This window comes from Alexandromys fortis, unplaced genomic scaffold (genome assembly GCF_014885135.2).
Source record: "Alexandromys fortis isolate MF-2015 unplaced genomic scaffold, M_Fortis_MF-2015_v1.1 scaffold_92, whole genome shotgun sequence".
NCBI lineage: Eukaryota > Metazoa > Chordata > Mammalia > Rodentia > Cricetidae > Alexandromys > Alexandromys fortis.
The window spans coordinates 2,632,593-2,648,722 of record NW_026067972.1 but is presented as its reverse complement, the minus strand read 5'-3'; the positions used below and the strand labels follow the sequence as shown (position 1 = coordinate 2,648,722).

General features: G+C 47.2%; 1 protein-coding gene across 1 annotated transcript in view; it reads left to right on the top strand.

The window, feature by feature from the left end:
• Col15a1 (collagen type XV alpha 1 chain) overlaps nucleotides 1-8,440 on the top strand; it is a 100,452-nt gene extending 92,012 nt beyond the window's left edge. Inside the window, exons 35-40 of the mRNA XM_050156021.1 lie at nucleotides 1,736-1,864; nucleotides 2,000-2,059; nucleotides 2,785-2,844; nucleotides 5,531-5,716; nucleotides 5,951-6,066; nucleotides 7,392-8,440. Of these exons, the coding sequence (XP_050011978.1) occupies nucleotides 1,736-1,864; nucleotides 2,000-2,059; nucleotides 2,785-2,844; nucleotides 5,531-5,716; nucleotides 5,951-6,066; nucleotides 7,392-7,605 (765 nt within the window). The 3' untranslated portion in view covers nucleotides 7,606-8,440. The remainder of the gene's footprint in view (nucleotides 1-1,735; nucleotides 1,865-1,999; nucleotides 2,060-2,784; nucleotides 2,845-5,530; nucleotides 5,717-5,950; nucleotides 6,067-7,391) is intronic.
• The last annotated feature ends 7,690 nt before the right edge of the window (nucleotides 8,441-16,130 follow it).

Genomic DNA, 16,130 nt, shown 5'->3' with positions numbered 1-16,130 from the left:
GCATCACAGAAAACCAGGCATGGTGGCAGATGCTTGTTACCTTAGCACTTACGAGATGGAGGCAGGAAGATCAGAACTCAAGGTTTGCCTGTGACTCTTGAAGTGACTAAAATCCAATCATTCCTATTTTTAAAAGCAGCATGCACACACGTGTAATCAACACCATAGGTGCTCTGATGGTCACACTCACGCTGGGTTGTTTCTTAGCTGGAGCATGGAATATGGGCATTCACAGCCCCACAGTGCACTGCGGTGGGCATGGCTTGCCTGGATTGTTACAATGTTACAATGTACAGAGAGAGAGAGACAGACAAGCACCTACCAGACTGGCAGCAGTCCAAGGAAACCTTTTTGGTGGTTACTGGGTTTCATTCTTTAAAAAAAAAAAAAAAATTAAAACCTGACTTTCAAAAGACAGAATTGTCCAGAAGATGACAAAATTTGACACTTTGCCTCTTTGGATATTTCTATGTCAGTTTGATTAATATGATTATCGTCAAGGTGAGATAAAAAATTTTGGGGGACTTTTTCTCGGTGACAATGAGACTCTCGACTGATAGTTCCTTGAGGCTTGTTGCTATTCAGAATAGTGTTTGCAGTCTCAGCTTCCTGAATCTGCTTCTGGGGCTGCTAAATATCTGCCATTCTTATTTTAGGCAACTTTTGAGACAGAGCTGCCGCAAGCCCCCACTTTTGAAACACATATTTAATATTGCAGCCATCCAGCTAGACTAAAGACTAAGTGCTAAGTATAATTGCCCACTTGCTTGCATTTCATATCCCAAATGAGAATGGATTTGAAAGTCACTAAGGAACGTGAGATGACACCACATCATTTTAGCCAGTGGAGATGCTAAAAATCAATGCGAGTGGCAGGGGAAAAGAGGCAATGTGCTGATGATTCTGCTAAAACCAAAACCCAGCGAAGATAACTCTGGCACAACATCCGTATCTTCACAGGAAATTATCTTTTGGTTTTTATTCTTTTTTTTATAATTTAGACTTGTGGTTCAGAGAAATGCATGTTTTTATTTCATGAAAAAGAACTCCCTTAGCCAAGCATGATAGTACACTCCTGAAATCCCAGCACTTGGGAGGCTGAGGCAGAAGGATTATTGAGTTCAAGGCATGTCTTGGCTACAGTGAAAAATGTCTTTAAAAACTAGAGGCTGAGGTGAAGATCAGCAGGTCAAGTGCCTGAACATAGGCATGGAGACCCCAGTTCATTCCTAGCATCCACTTTGTTGCACGCATCTGTAACCCTGTGCTAGGGGAGTAGGAACAGAGACAGTGGAGCACCGAAGCTTGCTGGATGGCAGTGTAGACAATCAGCTAGTGCTGGGTTCAGTACGTGACCTTGCTCCAAAAGATGAGGTCGAGAACAAGTGATAATGGAAAAGACCACGTGACTACATCTGGCACCTCACTGCACACGCACACGCACACAGAGGAAGAGAGAGAGAACAACCGTGGTCTGGTTATGTAGTTCAGTGGTAGAGCACTTGCCTAGCTTGGACAGGTCTTGGGTTTGAGCCAGAACACTGAATAACTTTAGTTATTAACTAATAAGTTTATTTGTTAGTTATTAACAATAACTTTAGTTATTAATTAGTATTATAGCACTGTCCAATGCAATAAACCTTTTTCTCGGATGAGGGGTTACTTATCAAAATGCGCATCACATTTTGCTACTGCTTCGTGACAGTTTGGAATTTTAAATGCCCTGTCCTGACAGGTCACAGCACTCAACGACATGGGTGACATGCTGCAGAAAGCACATTTGGTTATAGAGGGGACGTTCATCTACCTGAGGGACAGTGCAGAGTTTTTCATCCGTGTCCGAGATGGTTGGAAAAGGTTACAGGTAATTCTTCAATGTCCTTGCTAGCCCTCTCCCCTCCAAATACCCTCCAAGGTGAAGAACTCCTTAGTGCCGGTTTTCTGTTTTGGAAGCTGTTTCTTACAGCTTTTCATTAGCAACATCTTCCTTCTCTTGCAGTTGGGAGAACTGATCCCCATTCCTGCTGACAGCCCCCCACCACCGGCGCTTTCCAGCAATGTGAGTAACTCCGCTGTCTGCTTCCTGGGTGCCCCTGAGGACCTGGACCAAGATCTCCAAGCGCAACCTGTTCTGTGTGACTTAGCACCTTATGGAAGCCCAATAATTCCTAGATAGAATGTTGTCACCCCATAGTGGAGGGAGACCTGGGTGCGGAAGCTAGAGACTCCTGTTCCCAATTTACCCACAAACCGTCTGGAAGAATCCCTCCCTCTTTTGTTTACTTATTCTGAGACCAGATCTCACTAGTCGTCCTGGCTGGCCTGGAACTCACAGAGATCCACCTGCCTCTGCTCCCTGAATGCTAGGATTAAAGATGTGCACCACACACCTACCAGGCCAACCTTTAACATTTACTCACAACCATAAAAGAGCAGAAGCAACTGGCATAGCCTGATATTGAATTCTATTGCAACCCTTGGAGGTCACTACCATCACCCCATTAGATTATAAAACTGAACCTTTAAAGAGGTAGACATGTTGGCTTTTAAGCTGAGGTCTTCTGCTTCTACAGTTCAGGGATCGTTTTAAAGAGCCTGAGAACACTCCCTCCTTTGCTGATGACTTTCTCATTTGGCCATGAAAGTCCTCCCACCTGAGAGTTCAAAGCATCATTTTAAATTTATTTAAAAGGGACATTAGACTCATACCTCATTGTACCCTGGAGAGTACAATGTGTATTCTGAATGTATTCATTCTTTTCCCTTTCCCATTTCACGTCACAGCCGTACCAGCCACAGCCTCCACTGAACCCCATTTTAAGTGCCAATTACCAGAGGCCCGTTGTAAGTACAGTCATATGTTTGCTTGGCAGAGAATGAGTATGTGTGTGTGTCCGTCAGTGCTGAGCCCTGTGTTTGGTATCTAGGTCCTTTTTTTTTTCTTTTTAAGATTTATTTTATTTCACATATGAGTTGGGGTTTTTTATTTTTTTTATTTTATTTTTTTTGCCTGCCTGTATGTACGTGCTCCATGTGCGTGCCTGAAGCCTGCAGAGGTCTGGAATCTGAATCGTATCCCCTTTAACTGGGGTTAGAAATAACTGTGAGCCACCATGTGAGTACTAGGAATTGAATCCTGATCCTTTGAAAGAGCAGCAAGTGCTCTCAACTGATGGGTCACCTCTGCAGCCCTGGTAAATAGCTCTTACCACCTAGACAGGAGGGCACACACACTATGGGCAGTCGGATCATGGTTATTTGAGTGAGGCAAAACTGAGATGCTGGGGTCACCAGAAAGACAAAGGTAGTCAGTCAGCAAGAGGTGACCTCTAGCTTCAGACCTAAAGGACATTGACGTTCAGGCAGGGAAAAATGAAAGGAGGAATTCCTGGCAGAGGGGAAGATGGAGCATGGGAGGGTGGGGTGTGTGTGCTGCTCCTTCCTGACTGCGTTTCAAACTGGCCAGAGGAGTAGACTTCACAACAGAGGAAAAAGTTTAGGCTACAGAAGCTCACAAGGGCCAGAGCTAGGGATTTTGACCCTTTCCTGCAATCGATTAGAGCTTTGGATAAGTTAAAAGTAGAGCAAGGGGAAGTGGTAGGGATGTTATCTTGAAATGTGCAAGTCCAGGAACAATGACGTAAGGCTGTGAACTGTAGAAGAGGGCTGGTGGGAGTCATGGGAAGAGACAGGGGAAGCCAGGCTGGTCCCTTGGTACGAGTGTTGCCAGGAGAATGAGTGAGCTGGAGAAGGATGCCCAATCCCCACTGGGCTGATGCAGTGGGCACAGGCCCCTTCCCAGGCATCATCTTGCAGGGTGGAGATGGGAGATGTACCCCAGCCCTTCACTAGTGTAAATAAAGACCATGTCCCAGTCACTTCAGGGACGTCATTGAGCTTGATCACAGGACGTATAGCCAGCCTGGGAACTCTTGTCCCTGCTCTCAGACACTTTGCTATTTCCACAGACCCCCCCCCTTGTAGAAGAGTGTCCCCCGCTAGCCCTACCCATACAGGCCTGTCTGGATTGCCACAGCGCGCTCTCATGCCCTAACTCTCTTACCTTATGGGTGCAGAGCCCAACCCACCTGAGTCAGTTCAGAGCCTTAGGAGAAGCAGCCTCAGGTTCTGTCTTAGATCGTTACTCATTCCCACTCCAACAGAGAGCAGCAGGGAGACAGGGTCAGAGGCCTAAGGCCTTCACAGTACAAGCCACACAGCACAGAGATAGGCTTTCTGGAATGCTCACACCGCCAGAGAAGACCTCAGGGTCAGCAGAGTGAGTCTGGGGTGGCCCCAGGACACCCAAATGAGAGTGAGAAGGAAGGGGTAGAAGATGAATGTGTTAAACCCAGCTGGAGATGTCAGCAGCGCTATGGCCACCGTCATGGGGATGGCAGGAGTCCCAAAGAGATTCTATACAGAGACAGATGCAAAGAGAGGCTGGTGGAAGAAACAGGAGAAGCAAATGAGAAGCCGAGGCTGAGACAAAGAAGGTCAAAGGGGGGTACTCCAGAATCAAAGGCAGGGGGTGGGGGCAAAATGACTGAAAGGTGCCCTTTGGGTTTAGAAGAGAGCACAAAGCATTTTGGAGACCAAGATTCTAGGAGTAAATGCTCAAGGGAGAGAGAAGTGAATTTAGGTAAGCCGTCAATGAGCCCCAAAAGTCAGTAAAGTGGCTAATGGAGCTTTAACGCAGTATATTGGGGTTTTCATTTTCAATTATTATATCTGTGTGTGAGGGGTGTGTGACTCTGTGTGTGCGCTCGTGCACGCGCGTGTGCATGCATGTGTGCATGCTTGCGTGTGGTGCATTTAGAGGTCAGTGTAAGCTTCTTACTCTTGAGATGAGGCTAGGGAACGGGAGAGGGTGAACGCTCAGCCTGTGGACTGTGTTTCATATGGAATGCCAGCAGAAAAGGCTGAAATGTGAGGTCAACAAATGGATGCCAGTGTATGAGAGAAAACAAAGTCTAGAATGGCTTTTGTTTGGGGCTGATGAGCAGGGTGTCGGGAATGGGAGCCTAGAGTAGCTATTTGACCCTAGTTTCTAGAAGGTTCCATCCCAGATGTCTTGATAAGTGCTGTGAGTCCATTCCTGGGCACCTCCCATGATCAGCCCCTGGTCTGCTCAGGAAGAAGTAAGGGCAGCCAGCAATGGCCGGAGGAAGCTTGGGAGCCAGGGCAAAGTCAACTTAGAAGCTGTGGTGAGAACTAAGCTAGGATCATACCCAGAGTGCTCGAGCATGGGCTGCAGGCTCGAACAGATCTCAAAAGGGCTTTGCTCGGTCCAAGGAGAATTTTTGCATTCCTTTTTAAATCTAAGAAAGATATTCCCACCCCAAGGGCTGTTCACAGAGCTGTAATGAGCTGGCTGGAGCCCCAAGGCTGTCTTGACTGGGGATGGACACAGTTCCACTGCCCTTACAGGTGGCCAAGAAGCCTATGGCACACCTTGCAGCCAGAAGGTGGCTCCCGCCCCAAATAGGAGGTGGTGGCGGTGCCGTTAACACTGTCTTCCTCTTTGCAGCTGCACCTGGTTGCTCTGAACACACCAGTGGCTGGGGACATCCGAGCAGACTTCCAGTGCTTCCAGCAGGCCAGGGCTGCAGGACTTCTGTCCACCTTCCGAGCTTTCCTGTCGTCCCACCTGCAGGATCTCTCCACAGTTGTGAGGAAAGCCGAGAGATTCAGCCTCCCCATTGTGAACCTCAAGGTAAAGACGAACCTCCATCATTGCCCTCAGGCACACCTGTCCCCAAGCGACCCAAGCATTTGCCACTCCAGGGTATCAACCATAGCTCATGGCCCCACTTTTTCTCTTTTCAAAGCAGTTTCCTCTCTGAGCTGGGGACTTCAGGATAGCTGACATCTGAACCCTCAAGAATAAGCAGAAGCCTAATTGTAGGCCAGTGGCACAAAAATTCTAATGTGTCATTTTTCTTCATAGGGCCAGGTGCTTTTCAACAATTGGGACTCAATCTTCTCGGGTGATGGAGGCCAGTTCAATACACACATTCCAATATACTCCTTTGACGGTCGAGATGTGATGACCGATCCGGCATGGTAAGTGGGGCCCTGTTGTGTGGCATGTGTGGTTTTAGAATGTGTTCTAACAATGAGATACCTTTGCCAGAACGGCCCTGGAGTACTGCCACAATCTGAAACCACAGGGAGGCCGCTGAGTCATGGCAAAGCTATGGCCTTGGAGCCAGAAGACCCAGGTCTAGTAGCTCACTACAATACGTGGGCAAAGCACTTCACTCTAGGGATCTCAACGGCCTTGCCTGCCTGTCAAATGAGTAGACCATGGTGTGTATGCCATGGGACAGTTGTGCCGATGATTGTGGGTGAAGACGCAGTATTCCATGGACAGGATGTGACTGGTGGCCCTGCGGCTTTGTCCTATAAATGGGCCTCTCAGTCTCTGAAAACAACACGTGCTGTTCAGAATACTCAGTGTCTATGCTCTAACGCATTTAGTGCTAGGTCTGGAAGGCACAATAATACGCTTACCTGGCCCCTTTGCTTTAAGGGTCTTCGGCGTCAAGGGGCAATAGATAACAGACCAAATGGAAATGCAGACAGCTTTGTAGTTTTAAAAGAGAAAGATGACGAGAGGAGCAGAGAAGAGCCATTGTTTCTGCGGGTGGGAGGCAAAAGCAGAGTCCTGTAAAGAGGGGACTCCTAAGGTGAAGGAGTCACAAGTCTGGTTGGGAGGAAGCAACCCCAGCAACAACGGTCGAGATTCATGAAAACTAAAGACGCTGTTGGGGGATGCTGCAAGCTGAGTCTGGCTGGAAACAGAGTCTGACTAGAAAGCTGGTAATAGTCACAAGGCCACAAAGATGATTCGGCTTGGATTGTGGACTGTGGAGGAGGAGGAATGTGTCTTAGTTCACTATACTTACGCCAATTCACTTACTAAGGTATACCACAAAAAAATAGCCATTTGAGAACTGGGGTGATGGCTCAGAGGGTAAAATGCTCACTGCACGGGCACAATAACCTGAATTCAGATCCCCACCATACATCTAATTGCCAGGGGAGTGGCACACACCTGTAAACCCCAGCCCTGAGTGGGAGAAATTGGTTGATCCTTGGGATTTGGTGGCCATCAAATCTAGCTAAATTAGCAAACTCCTGGTTCAGTGAGAGACCTTGCCTCAAAAATAAGGTGGCGAATGATTGAGGAAGATACCCAGTATTGTTCTCTGACCACATGTATATGCCCACACTCATGCGACCACACCCCCCATGCAAACACATATATGCGTGCACGCACACACAAACCACACAACACAATAGCTGTAAAATAAAATAAGAAATAAAGAACTTGATGTTATTTTAAAACGCCACTTAAAAAGTAACACTCTAAAATTCCTTTCTAGGCCCCAGAAAGTCGTCTGGCATGGATCCAACCCCCATGGAGTCCGTCTTGTGGATAAGTACTGTGAAGCTTGGCGAACCACAGACATGGCAGTAACGGGATTTGCCTCCCCACTGAGCACAGGGAAGATTCTGGACCAGAAAGCCTATAGCTGTGCTAATCGGCTAATTGTCCTGTGTATCGAAAACAGTTTCATGACCGACGCTAGGAAGTAATAGCCTTCCCATGATTCTTAAAGAGTTTTCTAATTTTTCTTATGTGAAGAGTTGACACTGAAGTCTAAAATGCTGTAAATATTACAGGATTTTTTATATAGGTATACTACTCATTTGTCAAAAGAGAAACCAAAGAAAACATACCTCAGTATACTCAAAAGGAAAGACGCGAGGGACTCAGATCCAAGTCAGATCCAATCCACATATTGGTGCTAGATCCTGCAGGAAACCCCAGCAGTGTGAACACATCCCAACACAGAGTAGGGCAATCAGCAAACAGGCCAGAGGGATTGCCCAGTGCGTTCTTCAGAGAATAGTTCCTTCCTTCCAACCATGACTATTGAGTGTAAGATGTCCTTCATGCTTGTTTACAAGGTCAGCTTTTAGACACACAGCCCCTTCCTAAGTTATGTGTGAACCAAGTGCTTAGTGATTCCACCCATACCCATCCGCCCAGAGGAAGGGAACTGCTCCAAAGTTCCCGTTCATATTCTCTTCTATCCGGCTTTAATATGGCTCCCCCTTAAAACATCGCTGCCACCATGCTGTCGAGTTTTGCATGTTTACCCAATCATAGTGGAGCGTGGCATCTGTTTATGTAATTCTGGCTTGCTGGGAAAGTTGAGACTCTAAGAAAAAACAGCACATAATCATTACCTTTCCCTTGCTGGTCCTCCTTCCCATCCCCCACCCCGAATTTCCACTCGGCAAGTGTTGAATTACGACTGCAGCTGAAACAGATTCGTTGACGCGAGTTTTCGGAAAAATCTGTACCGTTGCGTTCTCGGCTTCGCTACCTTTTTCCATGTAAGAACATAAAGACATCTTTTCCAGGTGCCTCCTTCCGTGTGACTTTTTCCCCCCCTGGATCTTTTATTCTTTGCCCACTGAGGCAGAAGTGGCCTGGGTGGATGTGCTAATCTCATCACCAGCACTGGGGACAATCTATTCCAGACCTGAGGAGGGGCGGGGGGGGGGGGGGGGGTGGGTGGAGCAGACGAACCTGCGTGGGAGACGAGATCTGTTATGATTGCACCCTTGTCTCCATGCATGGCTGTGGGCTCCTCTGTCTCTAGGAGGCCAGAATAGACATACCATGTCAGCTTCACTAAGTAAATGCTACTCCTCAGAGGTACCCCAGATCTGCAAAAGGGGTAATTTTTTTTAAACCTCCACTTTACAAATGAAGATAAAAGTAAGAGGGGCCTCAGGTCCTTCCTGAGTCCAGTAACATGGCATTGCTGGACTGGCTTCACACTCAGGCTCTCTCTCCCTCCCGTGCCCAAGCTCTTTCCAAGGCACTGCAGGATATGGCCGCCTGTTGGCCCCCTCTCCACCCCAAGTGCATCATTCTAGAAACATAATTAGTAGTCAAGAAGCATGCTGAGATATTTCCTCCCATTCAGCGGGGCTGGCCCAGAAAAAGCCACCATGGCTAATGCATTCTCCCGAGTCCTTGAAGTAGGAAGGAGATTTAAGAACAAAAATAAATTAATGAATGAAGCAAAAAGCAAAAACAGTCCAGGAACCTCCACTTCAGACTTCACAGCAGGAAGAGCTGCTGGAATCTAGTGAATCATGAACTAAAAAAGGTTCCAGGGAAAACCCCAGGGGTGGATGGTTGAGGATGGAGCCACGGCTGAGTTACAGGTGGGGAGTGTTTGTCATGGGCAGCAGCGGCAGGAGAGAGAGGACACGGGGATCCTGAGTTGGGAAGTAGAGATGTCGCCCATTTCAGAGTCACAAGACCCAAGACCACAGAGGGGACAAGATGGAGGTGAGAAGCCAGGAAGAGAGACGTCGGCTTCTCCTGACCCTAGGGGAGGGCATTGAGGCTTGCCTCTGTACATGCTAAAGGACACGCCCTCACAGATGGAGTCCCAGAGTCAACTCCGGGCCCATGTGCTCTGACTAAGCGTCTCGGTCCTGTGCCCGGCCCTCAAGATTCTTTGCCAAACGTCTGCCTCCGCCTGATCTTTGCCTGACCTACCTCATGATGTGTTAGGCAAGCTGCATAGGCTCTTCTGCTGGGCCTTGGTGCTCGTGTCCTGTGCCTTCTTGGCAGAGCGATGATCGCTAAGTGTCCCTTCCTTTCTCTCTCCTCTCCTCTCCTCCCCTCCCCTTCCCTCAAAGCATCTATAACATCCCCTAGACCTGCTTACCTGGTGCTATGCTCCTCCCTCGGGAGGCCTGGTGGGTTTTACATCTGAAATCTGTCACCCAGATAGTTAAAACAGAATGACTTAAGGGTCTCCAAACCTTTTACCCATTTGTTTGGAAGTCTTGAAGGCACTAGAAGGCTGTGAGGCCAACTCTCACACTCTGCTCAAACCCAGGAAGTAAGATTTGGCATGCACAGCTAATCACCCCTATAATGTGGAGGACTTTGGGGTACTTGCTCTGAGTCTGTAAGAAAGACCCGCAGATCTGGAGCCTATAGCTTTCGGCTTCCTGAATCTTCCACTAGCAATAGAACATGGGTAGAGGTGGGGAGGAAATGGAGAGATGGGGCAGAAGTGGGGTGGAGAGAGAACGGAGCAAAAGAACTTGGCAATTCCTGTGGTAGTGTGGAAGCCAGTACCAAGATCATCTGAGAAACTTATGTGGCCACACGGTGTGGTCTGAAACAGACCAGGTAAGCCCAGGAGCCACCCTCAGGTTTCCTGTCCCCTCTGGATCCCTTGTTCAAGTGTTGTGTCACCTGAATCTGAAAAGGATACAAGCAGAATCATGGGAACTATCAGCAGCCTGGTATAGCTGAGTATTAACTGAGGTTCAAAAGCGTAAAAATAAAAAGAGGAATGAGTCGGTTCATAAGACCAAGAAGTGGGGCATGGAACACAGACTCAGTCTGGCAATGTCGCGCTTGGGTTAGGGTGTGTGCCCATCTTCCCGTCTGTCTGGCTGGCTTGCTTCTGCTTTTCTTTGTGTATGTTCTTCTTTCCAACCAAAGACAAGTTGCCCTTGTGGGCGGGGCTTCAGACTTGTGTTGCCCTCTGTTAGCCAAGAGCCACAGAGGGAAGAAGAGGCTTCCTCTCCCTTTGGGATTACATCAGTTTCTAAAAATGACCGCTATTCGCTTGAGTTGTGTGTCCTGGACTGTGACTGGAAGCCTCAGCAGAGATGATATGTGCAGGAAAACAAACCAACAAACTTCCTCCATCCAAAATGCCTAAGGTTTTTCAAATGACCAGAACATTGAGAAGAGCAAAACACAAGATTCATCACACCCAGCAATAGGGATGGGATGCATGGGATGGGGTGGGATGGGGTGGGGTGGGGTGGGGTAGGGTGGGCATGGAGCAGCAGGCAGAAGCGAGATCATGCCAGCCTGGAGTTCTAGGATAAAGCATCTAAACTTTATCTTACAGTGAATGGTCAGAGTTCATTGGGAAGATCTGAGGAAGGGAGAGATGGGTTCAGCTCCATGTTTGTTCATTTGTTCTCTTACTCAGAAACATCTGGGATCATTATTTTCTACAGAAAATCATGTTTCAATATGGAGGCACAGAGACAAATGATGGCTCTGTTTTTCAAGTCCACCAACCCCTTCTGTTGTTGTTGTTGTTTTTTTTTTTAACATTTTAAGTGTGAAACATGATGCCATCATTTCCATTCATTCCTTTTCCTTCCTCCATCTCCTCCCATGACCCCGTCAAATTCCTGGCCCCCTCTTCTTTAGTTAGTGTTCATAAACATATAAAAAAAACAACCTAACCAAGGCGATTCTAATGTCAAGACTGTTCTGGATTCTCGTGCATCCTTCAGCTCTTAGGACCCTGCAGTGGGGACAAATGTATTGTCCAAGTCTTGCTTGACCGAGCAGCTAGAGACTTTTCCTGTTCCTTCTGAGCTCCTGGGTCACCAGAGTATCACTGAGCCTCTTCAAAGCCCCCTCTTGACTTCCAGCTCATACCCTAAATCACATGACAGTCGAATGCCTAGAGGTCTTTGTGTGGCTCTGAATTTTGGCTCTGCCATTTGCTGCCCATGTCATCCCTTGCATGTTCTCCAAGTTCCTGAGCACAATCCCAGCATTTAATCCTTCCCAGCAACTCAGTGCTTCCCTCTGGCAAAGAGGGAGACACAGAAAGTGCCTTCATTGGATGATCTCACTGGTAGTGCTGGGAGTGAGTTTCTAGCCCAAGCAAGCACTCCGTCAGTGTGCCCTCCATCCTTGGCCTACCCAGGTGTCTCCAGGAAGAGCTGAGGCTTCTTCCCCAAACTGTGCTAAGTGGTATTTTCCAATCAGCTTAGCTTTTCTGCCCATCTTCAAGCCCAGGACTGATTTACCATGTCCTCACTGATGCAACCTTGAGTGCTGTTCTTAAATTTGTCCCATCCCTAACCCCAATACTCTGGCTGCCCTGCTCCACTCCTTCCTTCTTCCTCAGTCCAACAAATACAATGCTTTATCATCTTGCTTAGCAGGGACCCCAGAACTCAGTCCCGATACTAAGGCTAGATTCCTTCTGATTAGCAGCAGCACATGTCATATCTTTAAGTAGACTTCCTGTCTCCTGTATAAGCCTGCCCAGTGCCCTAAGTTCCAAGAAGGTTCCAGAATTCTGGTAAGAAGAAACCTTCCACTTTTTTCAGAGGCCCAAACAGGTTGGCTTGCCTGGAGCTGGAGCTACAGGCCGTTATGAGCTTCCCAATGTGGGTGCTGGGACCTAAACTCTAGTCCTCTGCGAAAGCAGCAAGTGTTCTTAAACCCTGAGCCATCTTTCAGCCCCTCGTGCTGATTTTTGAGTGTTTAAATACCGGGGACCTGCTGAGTTGATGCCTGTGGTTGTCTTCCTTAGCACTCCCGCGGAGCGGCCTCTCCTCCTAATCTCTGCAGCTTGGCCCTCCTAGCTCCACATCGTCTCTTTGTGGACTTGAGCTTCTCACCTAGGTCGTTCTTCGTTCCAGAAGAGACAGTTTACTACAAAAGCCCACTGTGCTAAGTCTGGACTTCCCTTTAGAGGGGTTCATTTGCAAACATTGCATAAAGGGGAAGCACTTCCTGGAAACCCTCAAGAAACGAAGCAAGGAAAGGTTGGCCGGGCATGAGGAGTGTGGCTAATTATTCTGTGGGTAGCTAGCTCACACGCTTCTCTCAGGGAACTCAGGGACCTGTCTTTAGGAACCTCAGAGTTTCCACAGAGCGAGGTTACTGTGGTATTTATATATTTGTGGATTCAGCTTTAAATGACTACAGCCATCTTGAGTCATGGCCACCAGAACTGGCCCTAGTAACCCTAGTCAGGGTTTCCTGCATAGCTTCCCATCGAACTGTAAGGGACAGCTCCACCCCAATCATATGTGGGGCCTTACTAAAAATCCTGTTTCCAGAGACATTCCTGACTCTTCCATAGATCTTAAGAAAAATACATCCCATCTCTGATGAAGTCAACTTTGTCATTGCCCACAATTCTACCCTCTTTTGATCCAAATTTTAGGGACCTGACTAGGCTTGCTGCCAGCAAGGACCATATTTTCATCATTAACACAATGGTTAATAAATTTTTCTCTCCAAGCCTTGTTCTGTCTGCCTCTTTTTCTTCAGTCTCAAGGCTGAAGACCAGTCCCGGTACACTAGAGCTAGGCTGTTCCAGAACAGTAGAGTGGCTTCAATTGGTTACTGAGAGATGGGGGGGGGGGGGGTGTCGAGGGGTAGGGTGCTGCATCAAACTCCAGCTGGCCACACATACATACGCAAAGTAGGCTCTGATGGCCAGAGTAAGCTCTCGGGCAAGAAGTGCCTGCCCTTCAAGGAATTTGGAGGTTTATGGGTAATGCACCGAGGCTTGTTATATCATGATCAGGAAACCGCTCAGGTTTGATTTCATGATAACAATCTGAGCTTACAGCAACTTCGTGGAAGCTTATTGAGATGAGATTGAAGGGAAGAGAAGGGTGGTGGAGGAGGATGAAGGGAGAAGGAGAAAGAAAAAACTGAAGATGTGGTACAGGAGGAGGTGATAGAGGAAGAAGAAAATGAGAGGGAGGAAGAGGAGAGGGAGGAAAAGGAGGAGGAAGAGGAGAGGGAGGAAAAGGAGGAGGAAGAGGAGAAGGTGAAAACCTACAAGTGTACCAACAGGACGGAAGCTGTCAATGCTACTTGAGGAGCAGGAACCTGGCATGGCTGAGCATCTAATAACCACAGCAAAGACCAGGCCTGGGCCCCAGCTGCGCCCTGACTGCTGGCCCATGCAAGCAGAGCTGAGGTCACCTGCAGGCTGAGGGGGGGGGGGGGCTCTCACAGACACCTGTGCCACCAAGCACGGCCTCAGCAGAGCTGCTCAAGCTCATCTCTAGCTTTCCATATTCATGAACATCAGCAACAATCATGTCAGTCATCCGAGGCGTCCCAGCAGCTCTCAAGCAGAAACTAGCAGATGGGTCAGAACCAATGGTTTCTATTTAAAAAGAGTGATTATAACAAAAAAGAGACAACTTTGTAAATTCAAATTTTTTATTCTCGGTGAAATTTTAGAGGATAAGAAATTAGACAAATTTGAGAGGATCAGAGACAGTCTTTGGAGATAAAATAATGGGCCAGTGAGGTGGCCCCGTGGGAAGAATGCTGCTGAGCAAGCCTGCTGGCCTGAGCTTCATCCCCAGACCCATCCTAGAAGGAAAGAACCGATTCTGGAGAGTCGTTCTCTGACCTCCACATGTACAGTGGCATGAGAGAGCACACGTGAACACATACACACACACAGCAGGGAAGGTTTGGAATTGAGTATCACTATTTTTTTTTACATTTATTTAGGATATGTATATGTGAATGTTTTGTCTGGGCACACACATGTGTACTATGTACATGCCTAGTGCCCTTGGAGGTTGGAAGAGGTTGTCGGATCCTCTGAAACTGGAGCTATAGATGCTTGTGAGCCACTGAGTGGGTGCTGGTAACTGAACCCAGGTCCTCTACAGATACAAAGACCCTTCACCGCTAGGCCATCTCTGTAGTCCCACTTCCTAATTGGGTTGGGATCAGAAGCCCCACCCTAAATGTGGGTTGCACCTTCTCTTGAGTTGGACCCTGAACTGTGTAAGAGTGGAGAAGGGGAGGTAAGCCTGCATGAATTCTCTCCCCGCTGTCGACTGTAGATGTGACTAGTTGCCTCGAGTTCCTGCCTTGATTTCCCCACAGTGACAGACTGTAACCTGGACCTGTAAGCCAAAATAAATAGAGTATTTCATCACAGCAACAGAAATAAAAGTAGGACACTCCCATTGGTCACTGAGTAGCCATCCCGGTATTAGACTATCAAAATGTTCCCTAACTTTTATTTTTTTTTAATGGCCCAAGGCAGAGAATACCTCATGTGAGTCTGGCAAGCATATTTATGGCAAAAGAAAGAAAAACATACATGAATAAAATTATAGTAAAAATATAAACCACTGACATAGGAGCCATTTTAAAATATGGAAGATTCTAGGGGGGAGTTGGAGGTGGATATGATTAAGATACATTATATACACGTGTGAATTTCTCAAAGAATACATAAAAGTTACTGTAAAAATATCAAAGCTCCTAAGGACTGTTTACTAATTTGAATTTTAAGATGCAGATACAATGAATAATATGCTATGAAAATGTCATGAGCACAGTTGAAGCAGATAATCTGAACGTTTCGCTAGCTATAAATTAAATCAAAAAGATGATTTTAAAAATCTGCTCAGCTTCTCACATTTTGCATATGTATTTATGGGTAGTATTGGGACAGTCCCTCAAGGAAAGAAAGATGCTGTAGAAACCAAAAAATGAAGGGACAGGTAACAATTAAAAGTGCCCACTGAGCTGGGTGGTGGTTGCAGTGCACTCCTTTAATCCCAGCGCTTGGCAGACAGAGGCAGGTGGATCTATGAGTGCTGGGTCAGCCTGGTCTACAGGGAGAGTTCCAGGACAACTAAGGATACACAGAGAAACTCTGTCTCAAAGATAAAAACAAACAAAAATCCCTGCCCACAGAGGCTGGACATGGAGTTCTGTTGGTAGAAAGCTTGTTTACCAGGCACAAAGCCCTGGTTTCCATCACCAGCACCGCATAAACCAGGATAGAAGCACAGGCCCAAAATCCTAGAATTTGGGAGGCAGAGGTAGGAGGATTAGAAATTCAAAGATATCTTTGGCTACATAGTAAGTTTGAGGCCACCCTGAGCTACATGAGACTGTCTCAGAAAAAAAAAAAAAAGCTGCCCATTGCACCCTACCTCTTACGTTAAACATTACACACGCATACACACTACACATGTCCTCATTTACATTTCAACTTGTAACAATTACATCTCGATAAAGCAGACTCGCTGCCTCTTTAAGGGTTGACAGTCAACGTGACATCCAGCGATCCAATCTAGCAGAAGCTCCAGGGGCTGCTGTGCCACCCACTCCTCTTATTCAGGTCCTGGAACTGATGAGCCGGTTATTAATGAAGTACTGGAAAGGTCAGAAAAAGAACAACTTCCCTTGAGGGTTTATATTCCCAGGGAGTATATAAAACACATGTAAACAGGTAAGTATGTGGTGATTC